At 35.1% G+C, this 22,364-nt stretch overlaps 1 protein-coding gene across 1 annotated transcript in view; it reads left to right on the top strand.

The window, feature by feature from the left end:
- Nucleotides 1-22,364, top strand: part of USP15 (ubiquitin specific peptidase 15) — a 63,648-nt gene that overhangs the window by 13,520 nt on the left and 27,764 nt on the right. Inside the window, exons 2-6 of the mRNA XM_085323826.1 lie at nt 585-712; nt 5,021-5,151; nt 7,744-7,870; nt 11,165-11,310; nt 13,978-14,039. Of these exons, the coding sequence (XP_085179952.1) occupies nt 585-712; nt 5,021-5,151; nt 7,744-7,870; nt 11,165-11,310; nt 13,978-14,039 (594 nt within the window). The remainder of the gene's footprint in view (nt 1-584; nt 713-5,020; nt 5,152-7,743; nt 7,871-11,164; nt 11,311-13,977; nt 14,040-22,364) is intronic.

Genomic DNA, 22,364 nt, shown 5'->3' on the forward strand with positions numbered 1-22,364 from the left:
TTCAATAATAAATGCCTTTGTATAAAGATTTAACTTGGATATCTTGAATTAGTAAACTGCGAAGAGAAGTCAAAGCTGGTGATATTTCATGCTAAAGAGGAAATGGTTTTTGGAACTTGCCATTCTTCAACGGCTGGTGTGCTGTATTGACAGCCTTGTGAAACTACTTGCCTCTTGTGATTAGTGGGAACATTAATTGTCCACAGTAAAAATTCTTGTTGGTAAGAGGTGCTGATAGTGTTTAGCACACCAGACACAAAGATGCTCTCCATTTTGCAAAACTGGTATGTATGAGTGAGTTAATAGGAATGAATTAATATCACAGGAAGTAATAACATACAAATGGCCCTCACTTCTGATTTTATATATATATATAATATGAATATAAATGTAAGGCAAAAAGGCTTAGCAGCTGGAGTAGAAACTTCACGTGTCATCAGATGTGCTTAAAAATATGCCAACTTGTCCTTCTAGAATCAAAGCATACCATCATACATAAGGTACTTTAATATTATTGAGAAGATAAGCTAAGTATTGGTTGAATCTAAAGTAAAATTGTTTGTTGGTTTGTTTTTCCATTTAAGGTATCTAGTGGACAGTCGCTGGTTCAAACAGTGGAAAAAATATGTTGGTTTTGACAGCTGGGACAAATACCAGATGGGAGATCAGAATGTGTACCCTGGTCCTATTGATAATTCTGGACTTCTCAAAGGTAACCGCTTTTGATTGTATATTAAGCCAAAACAATTTCTAGTGCAAACTTCTCACAGTTTTTTCATTTTTTTTCTAGTTTGTAGCATAGATGAATCTCTGCATTTATGCAGATGAGCCTTTTTTAGTTTTCAGACAGTGACAAGGCAACTGGAATAGAGATATCTTTAATGATTTGTTAGTTTATACAAAAAAGTTCCAACAAATAATTTTAGTGGTAACAAAATATTCAATAATGTACAAAATATTAATTTGCAATAGTAGCTGGGACATGAAATGCAGTCAAGATCACAGATAACTGGCCTGATTCCATCAAAACTTTTCAGTTTAACCAAATCGGTTTAAAATAACATTTTAAAATTGAACAGTAAAATTTCTTTTGTCAGCGAACTCCAAACCTTTACACTCATTTTGGAGCAATTAAGGAAGTTACTAAACAGTTTGGCGATTGTATAAAGCATTCTGAAATGACAGAGGATAATTTTGTAATCCTTTATGGAGTTCTATATGTGGTTAAATTCTGCCATTGTAAAAATTACACAGGTCTGATTGATTTTAATGAACGTAGTCAGGTTTGTTGACACAAGTCTCAGAAAAAGTTTCACAGAATCTAGTAGATAATTAATTTCCCCCTTTGTAATTATTGATACTTTAACTACTACGTGATTTGTTTACATATATAAATACAAATTTTTACAATTTTATGGGCTTTGGTGGCTTTATGGTGAACTATGACTTTCTTTGTATAAAACCTCTTAACTAGAATTCATATCTCATTATTTAATGACTTATATTTTTGAGATAATCACCACCTTCACAGGACTTGTCATACCATGTTGCCCTAGTTGTCAATTTAAGTGAATATGCATATTTGAGAGTGACTAGTATCAGTGCTTTTGAGGAAGGTGCTTTATGATCACTCCATCCTCTACCTACAGACTAAAAGATTTCTTTTCTCCAGGTGGGTGGCATGCTTTGTTTTCTGAAACATGGGGGTTCAGTTCTTTTGTACATTTCTGTAGTAAGTCTTGTAACGAGGTAGGTCTGTTTCAGTGTTACTTTTCTTCTCAATTGAAATCAGACTTAGCAAGATCYTTTTTAGCCTCAGCTCGGCAGCAACAGATTGTTCTCTCTTCTCTGTCCACCCACCCAAACAAGGTGACTTCTAGATGTGCAAAGCACTGTAGTAATTAATTGGGGTTACTGGTAACTTTCTTAATATACATACATGTTCTGATTATGTTTAAAGTTACTGTGAATGTGAGGGCTGTGTTGGAGGTTCAAATCTGAAATCATACTGGCTATTTTTTTTTAAAATTCCTGAAATGCAGTTTTCTTACTATTGTGTTGAAACTGCCCTGCACCCCTTTCAGAATAAGCACAGCCTCAGGGTTTATGGACTTAACATCTTTTTGCTCATTCACAGTTCTAAAAGTATGGCTCTGCATTGGCAGTGATAGTGTGCACTCAACTACTGTCTGACATCTGCTGTTCCTATATGAAGGCGTTTTTAAAATTAAGAGCATTAGTGCCCGACAAATAGGAGCCATCTAGTTCACATACTGCAGAACAGCAATTCTCTGTGCTAGACTACTTATCACAAATTGAAACTGAAAATGTGTTCATGCTTTTTAATCTTGTCTTTGGCACTTAATAAAACTGTATGTTATGTAACAATAGTTGCTCTCATACTACTCTCCAAAAGTGTTGATTCTGGAAGTTTACATCTAATATAAAGAGTGTAAAATAAAAATGTGCATGTTTTCTCAGATATTCTGTGGTGTAGTGCACTGATGAAGGAAAACTATTATTAAATTCAAGAAGTACTGATTCCAGAAAACTGAAGCAATATGTTGTGCTTATATTACTTAAATACTGTCCCCTTATTTCTAGAACATTTGGATGAAGTGAGAGCAATGCRAAAATAACTAGTGCAGGTTTCAGTTAATCTCAACGTACTGGAATGTTGTTGAACATAAAGCAATGCACCCCTACCGTGTTCAAAAGAATAGGTATATAGTCAACTTCAGATTAACGGAGCAAGGAAATTATCATTCTGGGCAGCTGACTGCTTATCACAGAAAACAATTTTGCATTTGAGGGGCTCAGTTATCAGTGTCTGAGATTTCTCTGATGGAAATAGGTGACTGAAATTTATACTAGAAAAAAGTGTTTTTAGGAGGACATAATGGTGGAATCCAAATAGAATCTTCTCACTATAGGTACCTGTAGCAATATGAAACCAGTGCAGAAATACAGTATGTGTTTCTTATGTGGTAACTGGACACAGATGTTTATGGATTCCTCCCCACCCRCATATCCCAGTTCTAGTGGAACTGATTGTAGTGCTGCTATCAATCACCATATCTATATTATTGAGGGGACCAAGTAGTAGAATTGATGGTACAAGTCACAGCTTGTTTCAACAAGAGTTTCTTGGATACAGCTCCTGAATATAGATTTGGGGGTATTGGGGGGTGGTTGTTGTTGGGTTTTTATATTTGGCTATTTCTACTAAATCATTTATGTGATTTTTATCAGAGAAAACTGCATGCAAACTACATTGTACTCTTGTCTGCTTACCAAAGTATCTTCTGAACTGCAGATACTATGTAGTATGGAAAGAGTAGGGGTTTTGCTTGTTTGTTTTTGCCACCTCTGAGCAGCTAATGGTAGTAATTGATAGCACTCACTTAAAATACATGAGATGAGAACAATGTGCATCTCCTATTTTTCACTTGCATGTTAAAGTACTTAGCTGGAAAGAGAAGGAAAAAGAGTCAACACCAGTGATAAGCTAATAGGGACAAGAGAGCTGTGCATCCTTTGTCCATGTTTCCACCATTTGGGAGATTAAAGCAATAGCATTGCTTTTTCCCTTATTTTCCTGTCAGATCGCAAACTATTTAAACCAACTTAAGATATAGCAAATGCAGGTAGAATGGGAAGATTGCTAGAGTCTTGGTAAGCTGGAGTCTCGTTGACTCTTCCAATCAGAAAGCAACTACATCCCTTAAACATATTCCATAAATGTCTTCAGCAGTGATGCTGTCCTACAGAAAAGGTCATATGGAAACACAGTTTCTTAAAATTGTAGTACCAAAAAAGTCAGAACAGCAATTATTAAAGGATGATTTAATTTAAGGGGGGGTTTTTAATGCTTAGAGATTTTTTTTAAATGAAGTAAATATTGTTATGCTGTGTTTGCTAAATCTCTACAGAGGAGAAATGTGAGACATATAAACATGGTAAAATGAGGGAGTTTTAGAACCTTTCACATGCATGTAGCGTGGACTTATTTTTCTTATTGCAGAAGAATGTGGGTAACTTCATTTTGTTTAGAAGTATTAAATACAAATCATCTAAGTGGAAGGCCAACACCTACAGCAATATGAGATTATTTAAGATTAATTTTATACTCAATTGTGCACTTTCTGCAATTCATTCACATAGATCTTGTATTTATTTTCATTGTTTTATTTATTTTTATACTTCTGTGTTAAGTTTGCTATCCTGCTTCACTCTTTGGAGCTGATTGTATAAGTCTCCCTCTGTCATCTCCTCCCATATGGAGGGGTGTTTACTGGCCTATAGTTGTGTACTTCCAAGTAGAAGACAGCGGTCCTAATTGAGGCTCTCAGTGGCTCAGGTCTGGAATGAACGTACAGGACTGTATGTTCATTCCAGGACACATACAGGATTGCTGTTATCTTACTACTATAATACAGATTGAACCAAAGCTAAAAGCTTGCTATTTATATAAGAGGTTGTCAAACTGTGCTACTTTCAAGTGCTGAATCTCACTGTCTCTGAAGAGTTTTGTAGGGACCGTTTTCCAGAGCCTGTAGGATTCTTTAAACAGGAGAATCGTACTATGCGTTTCTCCCAGTTTGGCATAGGTGAGTGACTTTGAACTTTGGCTGCAACTGCCCATTCCTGCATTTTCGGTCAAGGATGCAGGAGTAGAACGCATCCATGGTGATGGAGGAGTACGCACAAAGTGGGTGAGGAAATGAATTGAGTTCTTGAGGGTCGTCATGGTGTGTTATCAAGATAGAAGCTTGTGATTGCGAGAGGCTGTGAAGTTCTCATTTGGACATATGAGAATAGGACTACTACGTGTAATAGGTATGCCATGCAGGTACTAGATAGCTTACCTGTATAGTTTCAAATTAGTTTTGCTTTGAATTACATTATACTGATAACATAATGGTGACCTAGAAAGTACTTGATTGCTATTTACATTAAAAAATGTTTCATTAAAAAATGAAGAGTTAACAACATCCAAGTAAAAGTCTTTCTTTTACAGACGGTGATTCTCAGTCTCTCAAGGAACATCTCATTGATGAGCTGGACTACATCCTTTTGCCAACTGAAGGCTGGAATAGGCTACTTAGCTGGTACACACTGATGGAAGGTCAAGAGCCAATAGCACGCAAGGTATTCTTAAATAAATTTCCTCCTGGGATGAATAAGATTCAAATACAGTTTGGCAAATAATAGCAAATACATAGGAGTTGCACAGAAATCTATTAGGAGTTGGCTCTATTAGGAGATCTCAAGTCCTGACCTATGATGATCGCTTAGACAAATCCTACTTTAGCTGCTTATAGATACCGAATTTTTATTGAAATTTTAGAGACATAAGTTTTGAAAAATTGAGAAGAATACAAAGGTTACGATTCTTTTTTTCTTTTTGAAAAAAGACCTCTAATTCTTCAAGAACAACTTACTTAGAAGCTTTTAAGCCTAAAAATGCAAATGATTTTGTAAAATAAATATAAACTGTAAAACTCTGGTGTTAGTGAAAAGTCTAGCTGTTACAGTGTTAACACGGACAGAGTGATTGTTAGTTCCTTTTGCAGTGAACAGTCTTCTCTGTTCAGCAGATTGCTGATTATTTTTTAAGTGAAAACTATGTCTTGACACAAGCAATAGTCCTTTGTCCAGTAGAGGAAGTGGCCCTTCATCAATGTGAGTTGACATATGCATGTTAAATATTAACATCTTGGGCCGTTTACTCCAGCATTTATACAATTTACCTGTTTATTTAGCAAATATTTTTTTTAATTTTGATTATTTCATAAGATTTTCAAAATAGTAATTCAGAGAGGGTACAACTGTACTCAAGTTTAAAAAATATTTGGGAGGTTTACGGTTTCTAAATTGATTGTTAAGGGATATTCTTTCACTTACAGGGCTCTATTACAATTCCTCAAAATTTGCTGAAAGTATCTATTATAATTTAGTTTGGCATAATTTTCAAACAAATGCTAGATTTAGCTCTAGAAGGAACTTTGTGTCTTCAAGATTCATGTGGTCAGCAAGAAAAGGAGTTCAAGAGCTGAAAACTGTATCATTTTTTTTCAAAAGTCTCTAACACAGTAAAATATTTTTTTAAAGAGACACCACTGGAATGTCTCTCTTTTTCTCTAGTTCTTTAAAAGCTGAAATCCACTAAGATGTCTCTCCTTCTTTAAGATAGCTATTATTTACTTGTTACTGTTGTTTATGAAGATGGATTTCATCAAAGTGGATGTTCTTTTTTCTTCTTGGTAAAATACAGGTTCTGTAACTTTTCACTTTTGTTTTCCTCTCTACCAATATAGGAGGAAATGGAAGGAGAGAGAAGGAAAATTACAGTAGCTTGCCTTCTACTCAGAAGGAACTAATTGGAAAAATAATTGGAGTAATGAGTAGCCAAGTAGACTGACATAGATTCATTGGTTTCTGTCAATATGAACAGTAGTTACTGTGTGAGATAACATATTTCCATTTAGATAAACTAATTTTTCTTTATGATGCTTTTCTCATTTGTTCATTGATTCCTCTCATCTGTCTTAGTATTTTTTTCATAGTGGTAGAATGGTAGATTTCTTTCATCCAGCTTGTTGCAGCAACTTTTTTGTTAATGTGGAACCAAATTTTAAATTAATAGAATATTGTATGTGATCTGTGTCAAACATTATAAATTTTTTAGTAGCACGTAAAAATACTATTAGTACTATATCARTTTTATCTCAGAAGGGTCTTAACGCCATTGCACAGTTTTGTTTACAGCAGCTATTTTGTTGTTACTCTAATAGCTGAAAATCCCAATAAGCTGCCCAAATGAAGATGCATTGTAATTTAAAAAGTCATGATTAGCAGTCATGATAGGTAATGCAAACTACTGAATAGCAGTAGAATSAGAATCAGTCACTTTTTTTTTTCCCCCTATGGCACATGCATAAAAGTTATATTTGTTCAGCAGATCTCTCCTAGCAAGTAGTTGTTGTTGTTTTTTTTTTTTTAACACCATATTTGTCAGATGTATCATATATCAGGCTGATGGCTATTTTCAGAGCAGTCTACATGACTAAGTACTGCAGTTACATTTGGGAAGATCAAAGGGAAAAACATGTAAGAGGTGACCCTGAATATTTTTTTTCTACATTTTACCTTTATAAAAAATTTTTTTCCTTTTGTACTTTACTGTTTTGTAATAGATGTTACAAAAATGAACATCTAAACAACTGTAATGAGTAAGTGAAATTGCGCTTAAATTATTAAATGTCAGAATATAGCTGAAAGATCTGATTTGTAGGTATTCGTTTAAAAATCAGTTAATTTTGTCCAGAATTCAGCTGTTAGTCTGTTTTTTGATAAATATTCTTTAACTGCTGTGTAAAAAGCAGCTTTTCATGTTTTGAGGAAATAGCATACACTGAATGTGTTTTGAAACTATAAAAAAAAAWTTATCTTTTGATCTTATCTTTTGATGAAGTTATGCATGTTTGGTTTTCACTGTACTTAACATTTCTGAAAGGCATGGTGGTGTTTATACACAGGTAAGATATAATCATGAGAATATTTTACCTTTCAGGTTACTATATTTTTAAAAAGTTATAAGAGTACTTTAGTTCTCATTTTTGGCGTTTAAGTGTCTTAAGTTATCGGAACTTTAGTTTCTTGAAGAGCTCTTAAAAATATTTTGAAGTGTATGTGTTAAAATATATTTGGACTGATATCTAATGCCAGTCTGTTTTTCAGGTGGTTGAACAGGGTATGTTTGTAAAGCACTGCAAAGTAGAAGTATATCTAACAGAATTAAAGCTTTGTGAAAATGGAAATATGAACAATGTTGTCACACGAAGGTTTAGTAAAGCTGATACAATAGGTATGTACAATTATTTTTTAATAATACAATATAGTTATGTCTTTAAATGGTGCTCAGTGGCAAGTTCTGAATAAATATGTCCTAGGAAAATGACAGATGAGTATCATAGCCTTTATGATGGGATTAGTCTTGTTTGGGTCAATAGTAGAAATTGATCAACTTGGAATGTTTGGGAGTTTAATACAGTTTTTAAAAAATTATGGTTTATTGTCTAGGCATCTCTGTTAACTTCAAAGTTTGTGCTTTTCAGAAAGTGAACAGCTAGATGTTTTTCATTACCTTTGTTGGATTTCACGGTGCTTTTTCTTGGCTCTGATGAGTTAAAAAAATGCTTGCATTTTCATTGATGCCTTTCATTAACCAACACTTTTAGTCACTTAGAAAGGTATATTGGGAAACACAGGAATGAATTGAATCGATACATTAATGACCAAAGGTGGCCTATAAAGATAACATTCTTTGAGCTTTGGAATGGCTTTTTGGTAACTTTTTGCTCACTGGCAACTCTGTTCCAAGCACTGATCTTATTTGTTTTCCTGAGATACGGGATGAGGTGTTCTTAGAAGCCTTAAAAATATGTCCTTTCTGATGCTGAATCTTATGCATAGCAGTACAGTGGGCTATCATAGAGAGGCCATCCAAAAAAGCTTGCCTCTTAGAGGTAGAAAAATTGAGAACAATTTCAAGGGTGAAAGAATAACTGATCCCTGCACTTCTTATTTTATGCTCCTTTAAAGAGATGGTGGGGGGGGGGTCTGTCTCTATCTTTAGTATATTTGAAGTAGTCCTGGAATTCATCAAATGTATAGCTAAGATACTTGTTATATCAGTAAAGAATATGCAAAGGATATCTTACAGAACCTTGAATATTTTTCACCCTTGCTTGCATGTGCTAGTCAGAAGGAGATGCATGTTACCTGTTTATGGTTGCGAAAAGCTTGTAGCACAAAAGAGTTGGTATCAACCCCATTAAAGTGAGTAGGTGTAGGGTAGTAAGATMTTCTCAAGAGGTTTGAATATTTCTACCTCTCATCATAATTGTTTATATTACTTACTACCCTCCAGAGGTCAGGACTAGAGCTTTCTTAATTCACATCCACGGAGGAAGGTTTGGAGATGCTTACATACTCTTTTAAGTGCAAGATGTATTTATCTGCCAATCTTCAAATGTGTGTTATTCCTAGAATTCCTTTGCTTTTCTACCCAAGTAGAAATATTTTAACTAAGCTAAGTTGTATGTGAATAAGATAGCACAAGAYTGGGAAAAAATTAGTTATAGTAGATGAGCCTAATAACGACTGTCGTTTTTCTTGGGATTGTATTGGCTACATCTGGTGCGTTCTGTGGGCCTTCTTGGAGGTCTGCAATTGAGGACGCTGCCTTTGGAGTCAGTGCATATTAACTTTGAGACTGGTTGACTAAGTCATTTTTGTTGTTGTTAAGAAGAAAAGAAGCTAGATAATATATGTATTTCAGGCAGTATTTCTTTATATGCTTGAACAGACGTGTACATTTTGGATCATAAGTCAGCACTTCAGTGATACTTGCTTGGGGTGGGTGAGGGCAGGAGGGAGAGGATTATAAAGTGTACATTAGTTAAATTAATGTAAATGTATTAAAGATACCTTAGTTTCACAGTTTCCAGGTAGCATAGCGGCCAAGCAAAACAAGCTCTTCCCAGAGACGTGAACGTATGTGTCTGTTGTGTTGTCATCTGATGGGATTGGTGCTTCCTGTCTTGTAACAGTTCTTGCAGAAGATACAGGAGGTATTACTTCAGTGCTTGCTACAAATGAGAACTGCAATGATCAAAAACTTAATGTATCATGGTATTAATAAGATAACGAAAAAATACACTTTTTTAAAATTCATTTTTCTAATGAAAGTCATTGACAAATTTGGAATATTTTGGAAGATTGTTGCTGGATAATCTTATTCTTCTGTTCAAGTATAATGATTTAAAATCATTGATAATTGATTAGACAGTACATAATTAAAAAAAACAACAAAATAGTCAACAACCTCTTGCGTTATTCATAGCACCTACCTTGCTATGGATGACCTCAACATTTGCTTTCACACTGAAAGAATAAGTTAACCAATATAAAGGGAACTTGTATTCAATTACTTACAGTATCTACAGATACTATTGGCCAGTTGTTATGCATTTCACAAGCCAACAGTTGGATTTTTACACCATACAGCTAAGCTTTAAATCTTGTTTTGACTTTTCGTATTTGTCATAGGTGTATTGGAAATAATAATAATCTTAACTAAAGCAGGAGGTGGAAGGGAAATGCTGGAGAAACTGGAACACTGACATTTTTATCCTCAGACTTCAATCTTCCAAAGAGTTTATATTGCTCATTTTTATTATGGTTTTCAGTGATCATGAGGAATACAACTTGTTTAGGATAGTCTTTGTTTTTTATTTGGCTGTTTGACAACTGATTGTTGGCTGTTAGGAGAGTTGACAGTTGGCAGCTTTATGAATGGACCAGTTAAAATCATCTACATAAAGTTGCTATGATGTAGCAGTGACTTAAGACATTGGTTCATATTGAATAACTGTTTCCCAAACTTCACCTTTTGCAGAAAAAGAATGAAGTTAATGATTAAGTTCTTAAAATCCAGTTTCAGACAATAATTATACTACCTCAAAATTATATAGCGCTGAATATGTTTCTGGGGAGCAGGAGCTTGTAAACCTTTTTATGTTAAATCTTTCAGGGACCTCAAATATTTCATAATTCCTTCTAAATAATTATGCGTTTCAGTTATACGGAATAGTCTACTTCTGTGAGTCTACAAATTAGGGTTTATGTGTATGTGCTATGGTGAGTGATAGGAGTAGTACAAGTGAGTGAAAAAACAAAGGGATTGATCTGGGGAGAGGATCAGAACAACTTGCATTCCCTGTTTTGCTGCCAGTCTCACTTCTAGTCACTGCCCACCCATTTAGCCTCTTGTGTTACCACACTCTCAGGGAAACAAGTAAATGGATAGCTGTGTAGATCCTGTCATCTGTTATTTGTGTACCTGTCTTTATTTGATCTACTTTGTCAGAGCAGTCTGGTGAAGGAGAATCAGTCAGGAATAAAATAGTTCTTTGGCTGTTTTAGACAACTAGCAAATTCCTGCTTTTCCTACAACATGATATAATTGCATGTTTATTTCTACACTCTTATTCATATTCTGAATATAAAAAAGAGTAGGTGCCTTTTGTGCTTCATTAAAACTCATAGTGTTTGTATACTGAAATGCTAAACCTGTGTTTTCTCTCTTTCAAAACAGATACAATTGAAAAAGAGATAAGAAAAATCTTCAATATTCCAGGTGAAAAAGAAACCAGACTGTGGAACAAATACATGAGTAATACTTTTGAACCTTTAAATAAACCAGACAGTACCATACAAGATGCTGGTTTATACCAGGGACAGGTACTATGTATATCGTTTCCGTTTTGTATATCTTAATTTTTTGCATATGAAAATGTTCCTGTACTCAATTTTCCATATTTCTAAGTGGAATTTACCTCCTGTCCTAATAGGTTATGTTTGGGATACAGGATTTTATAAACAAATCATCAAAATAAGTTGTCTCTGTGTGCCTTTTCAGGGTTAAAAATGAGTTTCATTCTCCTGGTGAATGTAATATTGCTGACATGAATTTGATAAAACCTGAAGTAAAATGTTCTGGGGATCTAGGATATGTTCCAGTCATGCAAACCAAGTTTTGAATAACTTTTTTGATATCTAGGAGAATAAATCCTCTGCTCTGATTCCAGTGTCCAGATTTCAGAAAGTAGTTAAGAAGAATTGAAGACATTTCAGATAAGACCTATAGAGATTAAAGAGCTGGAAAACCTGCTTTACCAKGAGACTACATCATTATCTAAAAATATCTTGTAAGAAATCTTTCCATAAAGATACKTATGGGAAGATTTCTTACAAGGTATTTTTTTTAGCTGCTCAGAGTAATGTAAGAACAAATATTGTAGTTAAATCTGTACAAATGTAAGTGGGAACTGACTAGACAATTTGAGGGGTGGCATCATTAGAATAACTTTTCTGATGATTACATTGATTCTGTGTTATGTAGTCTTCCAATCAAGTTGGATATTTTCTCAACAGCTGTAGTTCATGCAGTCCTGTTACAAWTACGAATGGATGAAATCTGATAGCAATATTTGCAGGCGAGATTATATTAAAGTATTTTCTTTGCCTTAAAATGCTGAACACTAACCTACCTACTAGAAGCATYTATGCAGTGCTTTAGTTTCTTTTATGGGACAGAAGGTGAATAATCAGTGCACCAAAATAAAAGCTTGAGGTGCAGTACCCTTTTAGCATTGTGCTGCTCACACTTARACCCTAATGCAGTTAATTTTCGCAATGTGCAGGTCCTCCTGTAAGAGCCCACATCTTCCATGAAAGATTTGTGTCAAAGATGTAACTTGTAAATTGCCTCTATACAAGTGAAACATTAACCATGAAGCATGCATGTCCTGAAATTAGCCATAAAAAGATCTACAGGTAACATCTGTACTAGCAGCAAAACAAATATTATTCAAAAGCATGGTTTCTGAAAATGATAAATGTCATGGTAAACCATGTCTGCTTGAGTCAGTTGTACTTGCTGACACACTTGAGGTRGTTGTTTTTCTTGTTGAGCCTTCTAATCTAATAATAGTTATTCAGACTATTAGATTCTATCGAATCTAGTACTTCTTCATTACCTAATACCAAACTATGTATGTGATTGGTAAGTAAATTAATGTTCTGAATTGAATTGATATTCACAAGTTGGTTTCTGAAGTGAACTTTTAAGAATTCCACTCAACTCTTAAGTATAAATTTTCTTTTTAATGGGTAGTCTCTGAGAGCCAATGAAAGGAAATGTTGGCTGTCTTAGAGCACTTATGACCAAAGACAGCAAACTATTCTTTTCCAGGTTTTCAGATGGTCATGTTAGAAACCTGTTTCCAAATTTCATGTGTTAATGTGTTCAGAGTGAAAATGTGATTTCATCTTCAAGTGGCAGCATGATTTATATGTAACGTTTTAAACATCAGTACATGTGAATGTGTATGCCTTTGTGTGTCTGTATGCTTACACAATGTAACAAAACTTGGCAGTTATAATCYTGTCATGTGAATGTACAATTATGCAGAATTAGTTTCATTTGAAACTAAGAGTTAGATTCAGCTTAAATTTTGGAGTCTACACTGCCATTCAGATGATTTTGGCTCTCCTGCCTAGCTTTCAGCTGTCAATCCAGAAAGGCATGAGTTTTTTGTAGGTCCTGTGTCATATCTGCCAGCCTAGGCCAGATATCTCAAATACCCAACGGCGTTTCAAATAGCGCTTGATGCGTGTGTTTGGGACTGAGTGTTCTGTACTCCTATTTGTAGTAGTAACAACTTGAATTAAATGAATTTCATTAGCCAACTGTTCTGCTGGGAAATAAATATTATATGAATGGTTTTACAGAGCGTGCARGAGTAACCAGATAGGTATGATTTTAGGGATGTTAAGGCAGCAAATATTTCTCCATCTGTATAGCATCTGAGGCAAAATTCCATCATTAATGMTCCTTCCCTTAACAGGGCTTTCTGTAGATATGATTTGTATAGATTGTTTTGACACTGCAGTTCTTTTTCTAGCCAATGTGCTGCTTTGCCTTTAACTCTGAAAATATCTATTATGAACTTAACAGACAAAACAGTCTGTGTACCTTGTGTGCCTTAGGTACTTACATGGCATCCCAGTTATAATGGTAACTTCAAATCTTAATCTCTTTAAGTGAATTCCCACTACATTCTTGACAGGTAAGGACTTGCCATTTTATCCATGGGGAGTTAAAGCACAGAAGTGATAAGTGACTTGCCCAAAGCTTCACAAACGTGTAAAGGAAGGAGGACTAGAGCAAGAAAAAATTCATGTAATTGAATGGTTTATTCTTGAACCTCAGGGAACTGGCTTAAACATCAGTCTTTTCTCTCTTGGTCATGTGTCAGCAAACCCATTAAAAAGATCCTCATTAGAACAGAATATAATCTATTGATATTGTTATCTCATTTTTCTTTATTTTACTTTTTTTGGTAGGTACTAGTGATAGAACAGAAGAATGAGGATGGAACATGGCCAAGGGGTCCTTCAACTCCTAAGTAAGTTGTGAATTTGTCATGTTGCTTGATAAATCTTAATTATGTTCACTAGTTATTTTGCTTTAAAAACAAGTGGTTTTTTTTGAAAGTGGTGTTTTATTTTGAAAACCATTCTTTAAAAATCTAGCTGAAAAAATGCAAAAAGCTGTATTTGTCATTAAACTAAACATTGTAGAATATGACTTTTAAAATGGCTTCCTACATATACATTGCATAATTCTGTTGACTTCAGCCAGTGATATGCTTTGTCCTGTTTACAGTGGCTTTCTACCATGGATTTTTTTCTATAATAGTTTATTTTAAATTACTGTTTTAAAGCATAGTATGTCTGTTAAAACATACATACCCATGTTCTCCTATTAGAATTATTAAATATTCTCATAGGTAGTTGATCCTTTTATCTGCAGATAAACAATGTTTACACATAAACATGCTTTTAAATTGCAGTCTTCATCACTAGAATGTTCCCTTTGTTCTTTGGGGCTATCCTCAATTAAGAATATAATGGTATTTGTCTTTTCTATTTTTCCTGCAACCATTAACAGCAGCATCTTGATAGTGGAAAGCAAGTAGGAAATGASTTGTGTGGGGAGGTTTTTGTTTCTTTCTTTCATTTATTTGGCTATACTTTTTTTGGATATCCTTTCTGGAATCTAGATTGTGTTGTTCATTGTTTACGTGCATTTTGAACAACAGTTGAAACTAGTTACTAGTAGATTTATGGCATTATCTCAGCCTTACAATATTTAACTTTTTTCCTTTGTCTACTTGATAAGTATATTTTTCATTAAAACTAAGTTCCTCTTATTCCTTTTGACATCCTGAATTCATATAGATGAGGTTTACCATAGGTTTAAAACACTTTCATAATATCTTCTCTTACCCTTTGAAGGACAGAGATACTTATCTTTGGGATTATCTATGCCAGCACTTTAGTTAGGAGCACCAGTTCATGTTAAGTTGCCTAATGAAATCTGATTTGTCCAATTTAAGTTTTGTATGAGCAGTATAACTTTACTTAGCAGGATGTTATTTCATGGAGAGAATGGAGAGCAGCAAAAAGAATGAGATGCAGAATACTTGAATTCTAATCTCTGGTCTCAGAATGCATCTCCTTGAAATATAACTTGACTTTCAGTCAAATTTTTAAAGGCATATTTGAAAGCAAATGGAACTTAATTGAACATCATGGTTTCTTTTGAAAGTTTTGCTAGGAAAATATTCTTGACGATGGCATCTACTTTTATTCTACCAAATTTCCATTCCACTACATGGAAGACGTTCAGAAGTTGTATTTAAATTAAAGCATATTTCTTGGAAAAATATGATTTGGGGGAAAGTAAAAGGCTAATTGAGAATTCTGGTATCAAAAGAGGCTCATCTTGAAAACAGAAAATGAAGATGAACAGTTCTGCCAGTAACTTGAGGTATATTTTTGAGATTTGGGAGTTATTAGAAACAYAAATTAGTTGAAAAAATGCAGATATGTTGTAATAACAGAAGGTTTGCAAAATTAAGTGAAAGCAGATATAAGCTAGCAACAAATAGTAATGGGGCCAAGTTTTTATATCTGTTTAAAATTTTTATGAAACARATGTAAATCTTTAAAATAATAGAAGTGTAAAACACTTGCTTTTGAATATTGTATGGCAGATTAGGAGTATTATTATTTTATTTGTAGTTTGCCATCACTAATAGTACATCCCCAAGTATCTTCCTAAAGTCCTGTTGTTGGTGTCTCATACTGCACTAGTCCCTGCTGAGACTAGTTCTTTGTAATACTTGTTTTAGAAGAGTACATTTGTAAATTTTAATTCTTAGGCTTGGAAATACAATGCTGTATTTAGAAAGATCAAAATATTGAATATTGGAAAGTGTGAAAGAATTACAATGCTCGAAACAGACAAAGTCGTTTCAGAACATAAGCTTAACTTCTCATAGAATCACGGAATTGTTGAGGTTGGAAGGGACCTCTGGAGGTTGTCAAGTCTGACCTCCYTGCTCAAAACAGGATTACCTAGAGCAGGTTGTTCAGGGCCATGACCTATTGGGTTTTGAATACTTCCAAAGATGGAGACTCCACAGTCTATCTGGGCAACCTGTTCCAGTGTTCCACTGTCACAGTAAAAAGAAAGTATTTGTTCATTGCTTCTTGTTCTCTCACTGGACACTACTTTGAAGAGTTTGACTCCATCATTTTTTATTCCCACCCATCAGGTGTTCATACACATTTATAAGATCCCCCTGAGCCTCCAGGCTGAACAATCCCTGCTCTCTCGGCCTCTCCTTGTTTGATGGATGCTTCAGTCATCTTCCTGGCCCTTCAGTGGACTCGTTCCAGTAGCTCCATGTCTCTCTTGTGTTGGGGAGCCCAGAACTAGACCCAGCACTCCAAATGAGTTATCACCAGTGCTGAGTAGTGGGGAAGGGGACTTTCTCCACCTGCTGACAACACTTATCCAAATGCATCCCAGGATGCCGCTGGCTGCCTTTGCTGCAAGGGCACACTGCTGGCACATGTTATCCACCAGAACCCCAATGTCCTGGTAGCAAAGCTACTTTGCAGCTGGTTGGTCCCTAGCCTGTACTAGCCTGATGCAAGTATTACACCTACCTAAATGAAGGACACTGTATTTCCCTTTGCTGAACCTCATTAGGTTCCTCTCTGCCCACTTCTCCAGCCTGTCGAGAGGTCTCTCTGAATTGCAGCACATCCTGTATGGTGTCAGTTGAAAATGAAAGCTAGCGAGATACTCTGGTTGTGATGCTTTTCCATGCCTGTTTCTTGATAGTTGAAGCAGAATAGCAATCTTAATACTGGTTATGCCCTATTGCAAGTGGGGAATGGTGGCAGTTTTTAAGAGAAACGTGTTAAAGGTGTGTTCATCTTTTCTACAGCAAGAGAAGAACTTATTTTGAAAATGTTCAAACTGAAGCCTCAGCTGAGGAGAGGAGAGAACACTTTGGAAAACGACAGTTCTGATTATCTGATTTTCAAGACTATTGTGAAGCAGTATAAGTGAAAAGATTATTAGTAGCAAAGCAACCTTTTCTTGTAAAGAAAATAGAAGCAAGTTAATTAAACTTTGAGATCATTTTTATGCAGCAACTGTGCAACTGAGAATTTCAGCAACTGTTGCAACTGAGAATTTATGTTGCTATCCAAATAAGAATTTCAGCTCTATGTCCAAGCCTGTCAGTGCTTGGTTTTCTTATGTTCAGTGCTCTAACTTCTGAATTTACTTAAGTTTTGCAAGTAATTGCAACATCCCTGTAAAACCCCCTCTTAAATCTAGCACTATCTGCTACTGTCTCATATCTTAACACTGCTTAAAATATCTGGAAGTATATTAAGAGTATGAAATACATTCTTAAAATGCATACAAGGTCAGTCTTCTGGCTTAGTATCTTGAGAATAGTTGGATTTTTGGCCCTCTGAGAAGTTCTGTTTATATCAGCTGTTTATATTGGCTACTGGGATGTTTGTTGCTCAGGAACTTTGGCTTCTGTGAAACTGTTTCTAGGGAGCTGATAGTGACTTCTCCCGGAATGTCTTTACTGTCATTGCTCCCAAAATAGATTTTATTTGGCATTAATGGATTGTTCTGTGGAAGTGAACTGTATTATACAAACTTTTCTGTGAGTAGCTGTCTCCTAAGTGCCATATATGTGACAAATTCATCCAAACGTGGAGATCCCAATTGTTCTGGTAGCATAGTTTCTCGGATCCCAGTCTTTAAATGAAAACTTGCAATGTGAGTGCAGAGGTTGGTATTCATATCCAGATCCATCTAGGGCAGATTATTGCACAGACAGAAAAACAATTATTTGAATGTCTTAAGAGGATATTTTAAACTAAGATGTCAAAAATCTAAGATTGTAGTTCAAATAACATTAGCAATTTTACTAGTAAGTTCTTTCCTGTTTATGTGCTATTATAAAAGCAGCTTAAAGAACCATACAGAGAAGTTACTTACATTTTTTCCTTCTAATTTTAGAAAGATGACTACTGTATTTTTTAGAAAGTTTGGCTAAAAGGTATTAAAACTGTTGATTCATCGTACCTTCAGTAATGCTTCTTATTTGTTTTTAGGTTTTCACAGTATAAAATATATAAGCATCTATCTTTTCATAAATCTGTCATACGTCTTTGTATAACTAAGAAGAGTAACATTTAATTCTGATTTGCTTGTTCTATCTTTAGCTATTGAGTAAATCATCCTAATAAAATAGCTAACATTCATCATATGATCATGTTTTTTTATAAGAAAAAAATTGATTCTAAAATATATATATATCTATATATATATATATTTATATATATTATATAAAAAATATATTTAAATATATAATATATATATTTATATATATTATATATAGATATATATATATACTGAAGACTCGCTTCATTTTTTGTTTGCTGAGCTAGGTCCCTATGATTTTTAAGGAAGATATCTTTTATTCATAAAAAATATTATAACCATCCTTTTGGAAGACCGTGAAGGTATATTTACTCAGATATAAATATGCCTGTACAGCCTAAGTTTTTTTAAGAAAAAACATCCATGATACTTCAAAAGAAAAACTAAGTTTGCCTACTGGAATGAAAGATACTAACTTTCATCAAGAGGTTTAAAATCTGTTTTTTCCTGAAGGAATTAATGTGCAGATAAGTGTACCTTTCTCTTGACTTTGCTGTAAGAAAGACAAATGTAGAGGACAGAGCTGACAACTGGGGACTTAACTCTGGTGTCTTAAATCATAAAAATGCTTACCTATATATGTGCTATTATAAAAGCAGTTTAAAGGCAGCTGTCAAAGCTTGTCTACTAGTACCCAAAGAGCCAGCCTGCAGTTCACAGGTGCATAATAACTTTGTGGACTATAATAACCATGTGTCTGAGCCCATGTGGGTAAATATCAAACATCCATAATGTACAGCAGAGACATTTTCGTGTTAACTTTAACAAACACGTTTTCTTTGGGAAGAAGGAGAATGAAGTTAACTGAATTAGTTATTTTTTGTAAGAAGAGAACAGCCTATACTGTAGTTGGTGTAACTTGCTAAAGCTAGATTTAAAACAGGTAAATTGTATATAAGCGTGATTTCTAACCACACCTTCATGGATTTTAGCTATCACAGAAAAATAGTTCTCTAAGGCTCTACTTTGCATATCCACTGTGCTCAGTGAATGAAAAAAAATTCAGCATAGTCTAAAAACATAAATATGACAATCAAAGAATAAAATCAAAAATTTACATGAAACATTGAAAATGTAATCTAAATAAAATATTAAACAGCTAGGAATCAAGGAGGGAAAGAGTTGTTCTCTGCTTGCAATAGTTTTGGTATATTATCCGTATTTATGTATTGTCTCTGTGGATCACTACTAAAGTATAGTATAAATTAACCATAAGGTTAATGAGACAAAAGTTTAATTTTATGCAAGCTCAGAAGATTCACCAGAGTTTCTGATGATTTAGTGCAATACAGAAAAAAATAYGTATTTCAAAATTACATTACATAGTTCCTGATGTTATTTTTCTAACTATGCTGAGAATTTGGTTTGCTGTCCTACTTCTSCTGCATATGAGAAATGAGGCTATTTAGTATTTTTTTTCCTCTTTTTATTTGACAGCCGGAGTTTCAAATTGATTTTTTTTTTTTTTTTATCAAGTCAGTAACTATTCGTCCACGAGTGTGTGATTACTGCCAGTGATCAGGTATAGTATACCTGGTATCTTCCAGGAGTATTACCTATATCCAGAAAAGACTTTAAGTTACTTTATTTGTGTTGGGTGAGAGCATGGGCATGGATACCTAGAAGACGGACAGGCGGTAAGTCTGTATCATGGCTTACCTTACAATTCCTTTTTTCTGTATCCTCAGTCACCATGCTGCTATGTCGTTAGCTTCTTACCTTTCTCTTGATCAGGCAAATAGTTTAATTTCAAACTGGCTTCAGTTTCTTTCTGACTGTTTGTGGTAAGCTCAGGATGGCATAATCAACTTTTATATGCTAAAAAAAAGGACAGATATTTGCATCACCATTGCCCTTTCTGGCCATCTTCAACTGATCAGGATTTGTCTGGGACATGATGTTCATGCCTCCTGTGAAGGAATGTCCAAATAGCTGTGTGCATATTGGGATGTTTCTCTATTCCAAGCATCAGATCTGGATTAGGCTTGAGTTAGGTATGTCCATGTCCTATGTTCAGTGCATCTAGCCACATGGATTACTGCTAGGGAGAAAAATATGATTAGCATCTGCACTGTAGCCTATAATATTTTACATATATTTTAATACAAATTGAATCTTCTTTGTGTTATAATTTATCCTACTCTGCCAGCTGTTTTAAGATACAAAAAACAAGGTGATTGTTTGTCCTAGGCCGTGCAGAGATAGTCTTAACTATGAACTTGACTGCAGTTCTTCTTACGCATTGGATTTTGGTTTCTCGAGTCTTTGTGCCAGCTCTGAGTTGGACTGCAAACTTGAAAGAACTAGGTGAAGATGATACATTGTGGTGATATTATTTAATTTAGRCCTTTCTTATCATAAGCCAATGATGCATGAGCGTCTAGAGCAAAACTACTGGGCTCCCTGGTGCAAGAGGAACGTGGAACTACTGGAGAGAGTCCAGCGTAGAGCTACAAAGATGATGAAGGGATGGGAGCATCTTTCCTATGAGGAAAGGCAATGAAAGCTGGGCCTGTTTAGCCTGTAGAAGAGAAGACTRAGAGGGGATCTTATCAATGTCTACAAACACCCTAAGGGAGGATGTCCAGAGGATGGGGCCAGACTCTTTTCAGTGGTACCCAGCAACAGGACAAGAGGTAACAGGGTACAAACTGAAACACAGGAACAGGCACTGGAGCAGGTTGCCCAGAGAGGTTGTGGAGTCTCCTTCTCTGGAGATCCTCAAAGCCCGCCTGGATGCAGCCCTGTCTAACATGCTCTAGGTGACCCTGCTGAGCAGGGGGATTGAACTAGATGATCTCCAGAGGCCCCTTCAACCTCAACCATTCTGTGATTCTGTGAAAACTCTCTTTGAAGCATGAGTAATTTCGTGTTGTTCATTAGTTTACCTCTTCTGTATGTTGTCTCAGAATTTGTTTTGTTTAGAGATCTGCTGTAAACCAGATGAACTGCAGCTAGTCAATACACTACTGTTAGATTTAGATTGGGGCAAAATTACAGATTTTTCTGTGTTGGTGCTGCCGTTCCATTAAGCATATAACTTCTTTTATGTAGGGAGAATTTATTTTGACTGTTACAGTTATGTTTCAGTTTATTAATAAATACTGGTGTAGCAGTCTTCTACTAAATTCTTTTACTGAACATAGTATACTAGTTGTCTTATACTTTCAGTTACGATTCAGCCTGTACACTTTTTTATAGCTCCAGCTTCTTCCTGATATGAGTGTTGGTCAGTTATTAGGAATAAAGACAAGAGAATTGACTCTGCCAAATATAGTGTGAACATCCAGTGTTCCCTAATGCGTAACGTTGGAAAGTAGAAAATACACAGGTGTTATCCTGTTGTTAGCTAAACGTAGAGTATCTGAAGTAGCAACATATTTTGTTGTGCCTTGTGAAGATGTAAAAGCTGTTTTAAGATTTGTTGAAATCAAGGACTGTAAAACACAAACCTTTGAACAGATCAAACCAGAGCTTTAGTGAAGAATGGGTTACAGTTGGAGGAGTAGGGGAGAGAAGCATGCAGTAATTTGATTATCTTTCCCTTTGTCCCAGTGATTCCTGATTTCGGGGTTTGTCTCAGTGAAATAAAGCAGGGCTTTGAAAACCTTCTGGCTTCTTTAGCATCTCTGTATTTTGCTGCCTCTTCTTTTCTTTTCTCTTCTCTTCTTTCCTCTTCAGCAGACTTGTCCCCTGTGTACACTTCTGGATGGCTTTATTCCTCTCAGATGTTGCAGAGCTTCCATTACTACAGGAGTACTGTGGTGTAATTACCTACTTACAGCAATGTTTGTTTTGTTTTGTTTTTTGTTTTTTTAAGAGCACCTGGTAAACGGGATGGCAGCACTTAGATTTTTTTTCTCATTTCTGTTTGATAGTCATCTTCCATTGTTTGCTTGATTGTAGGTTTTCAGGGAGCCCTATGTGTATATCTATGAAGATGTGCTTATAAATATGAACAGAATAAGTTATTTAAGAAATGCACTGAGTGACTCCAAAGCCTGTTTGGAGAGGGTGACAGACTGAGGTCATGATTGCTGTTGACAGTGGGAGTTAAGACTGCTGGGCAGCTGCTACACGGGCTCTGGACAGCAGGCCTTTGGCCTTTCAGGGAACATACTTC

Source organism: Rhea americana, unplaced genomic scaffold (genome assembly GCF_003343005.1).
Source record: "Rhea americana isolate MKP2758 unplaced genomic scaffold, rheAme1 scaffold_88, whole genome shotgun sequence".
NCBI lineage: Eukaryota > Metazoa > Chordata > Aves > Rheiformes > Rheidae > Rhea > Rhea americana.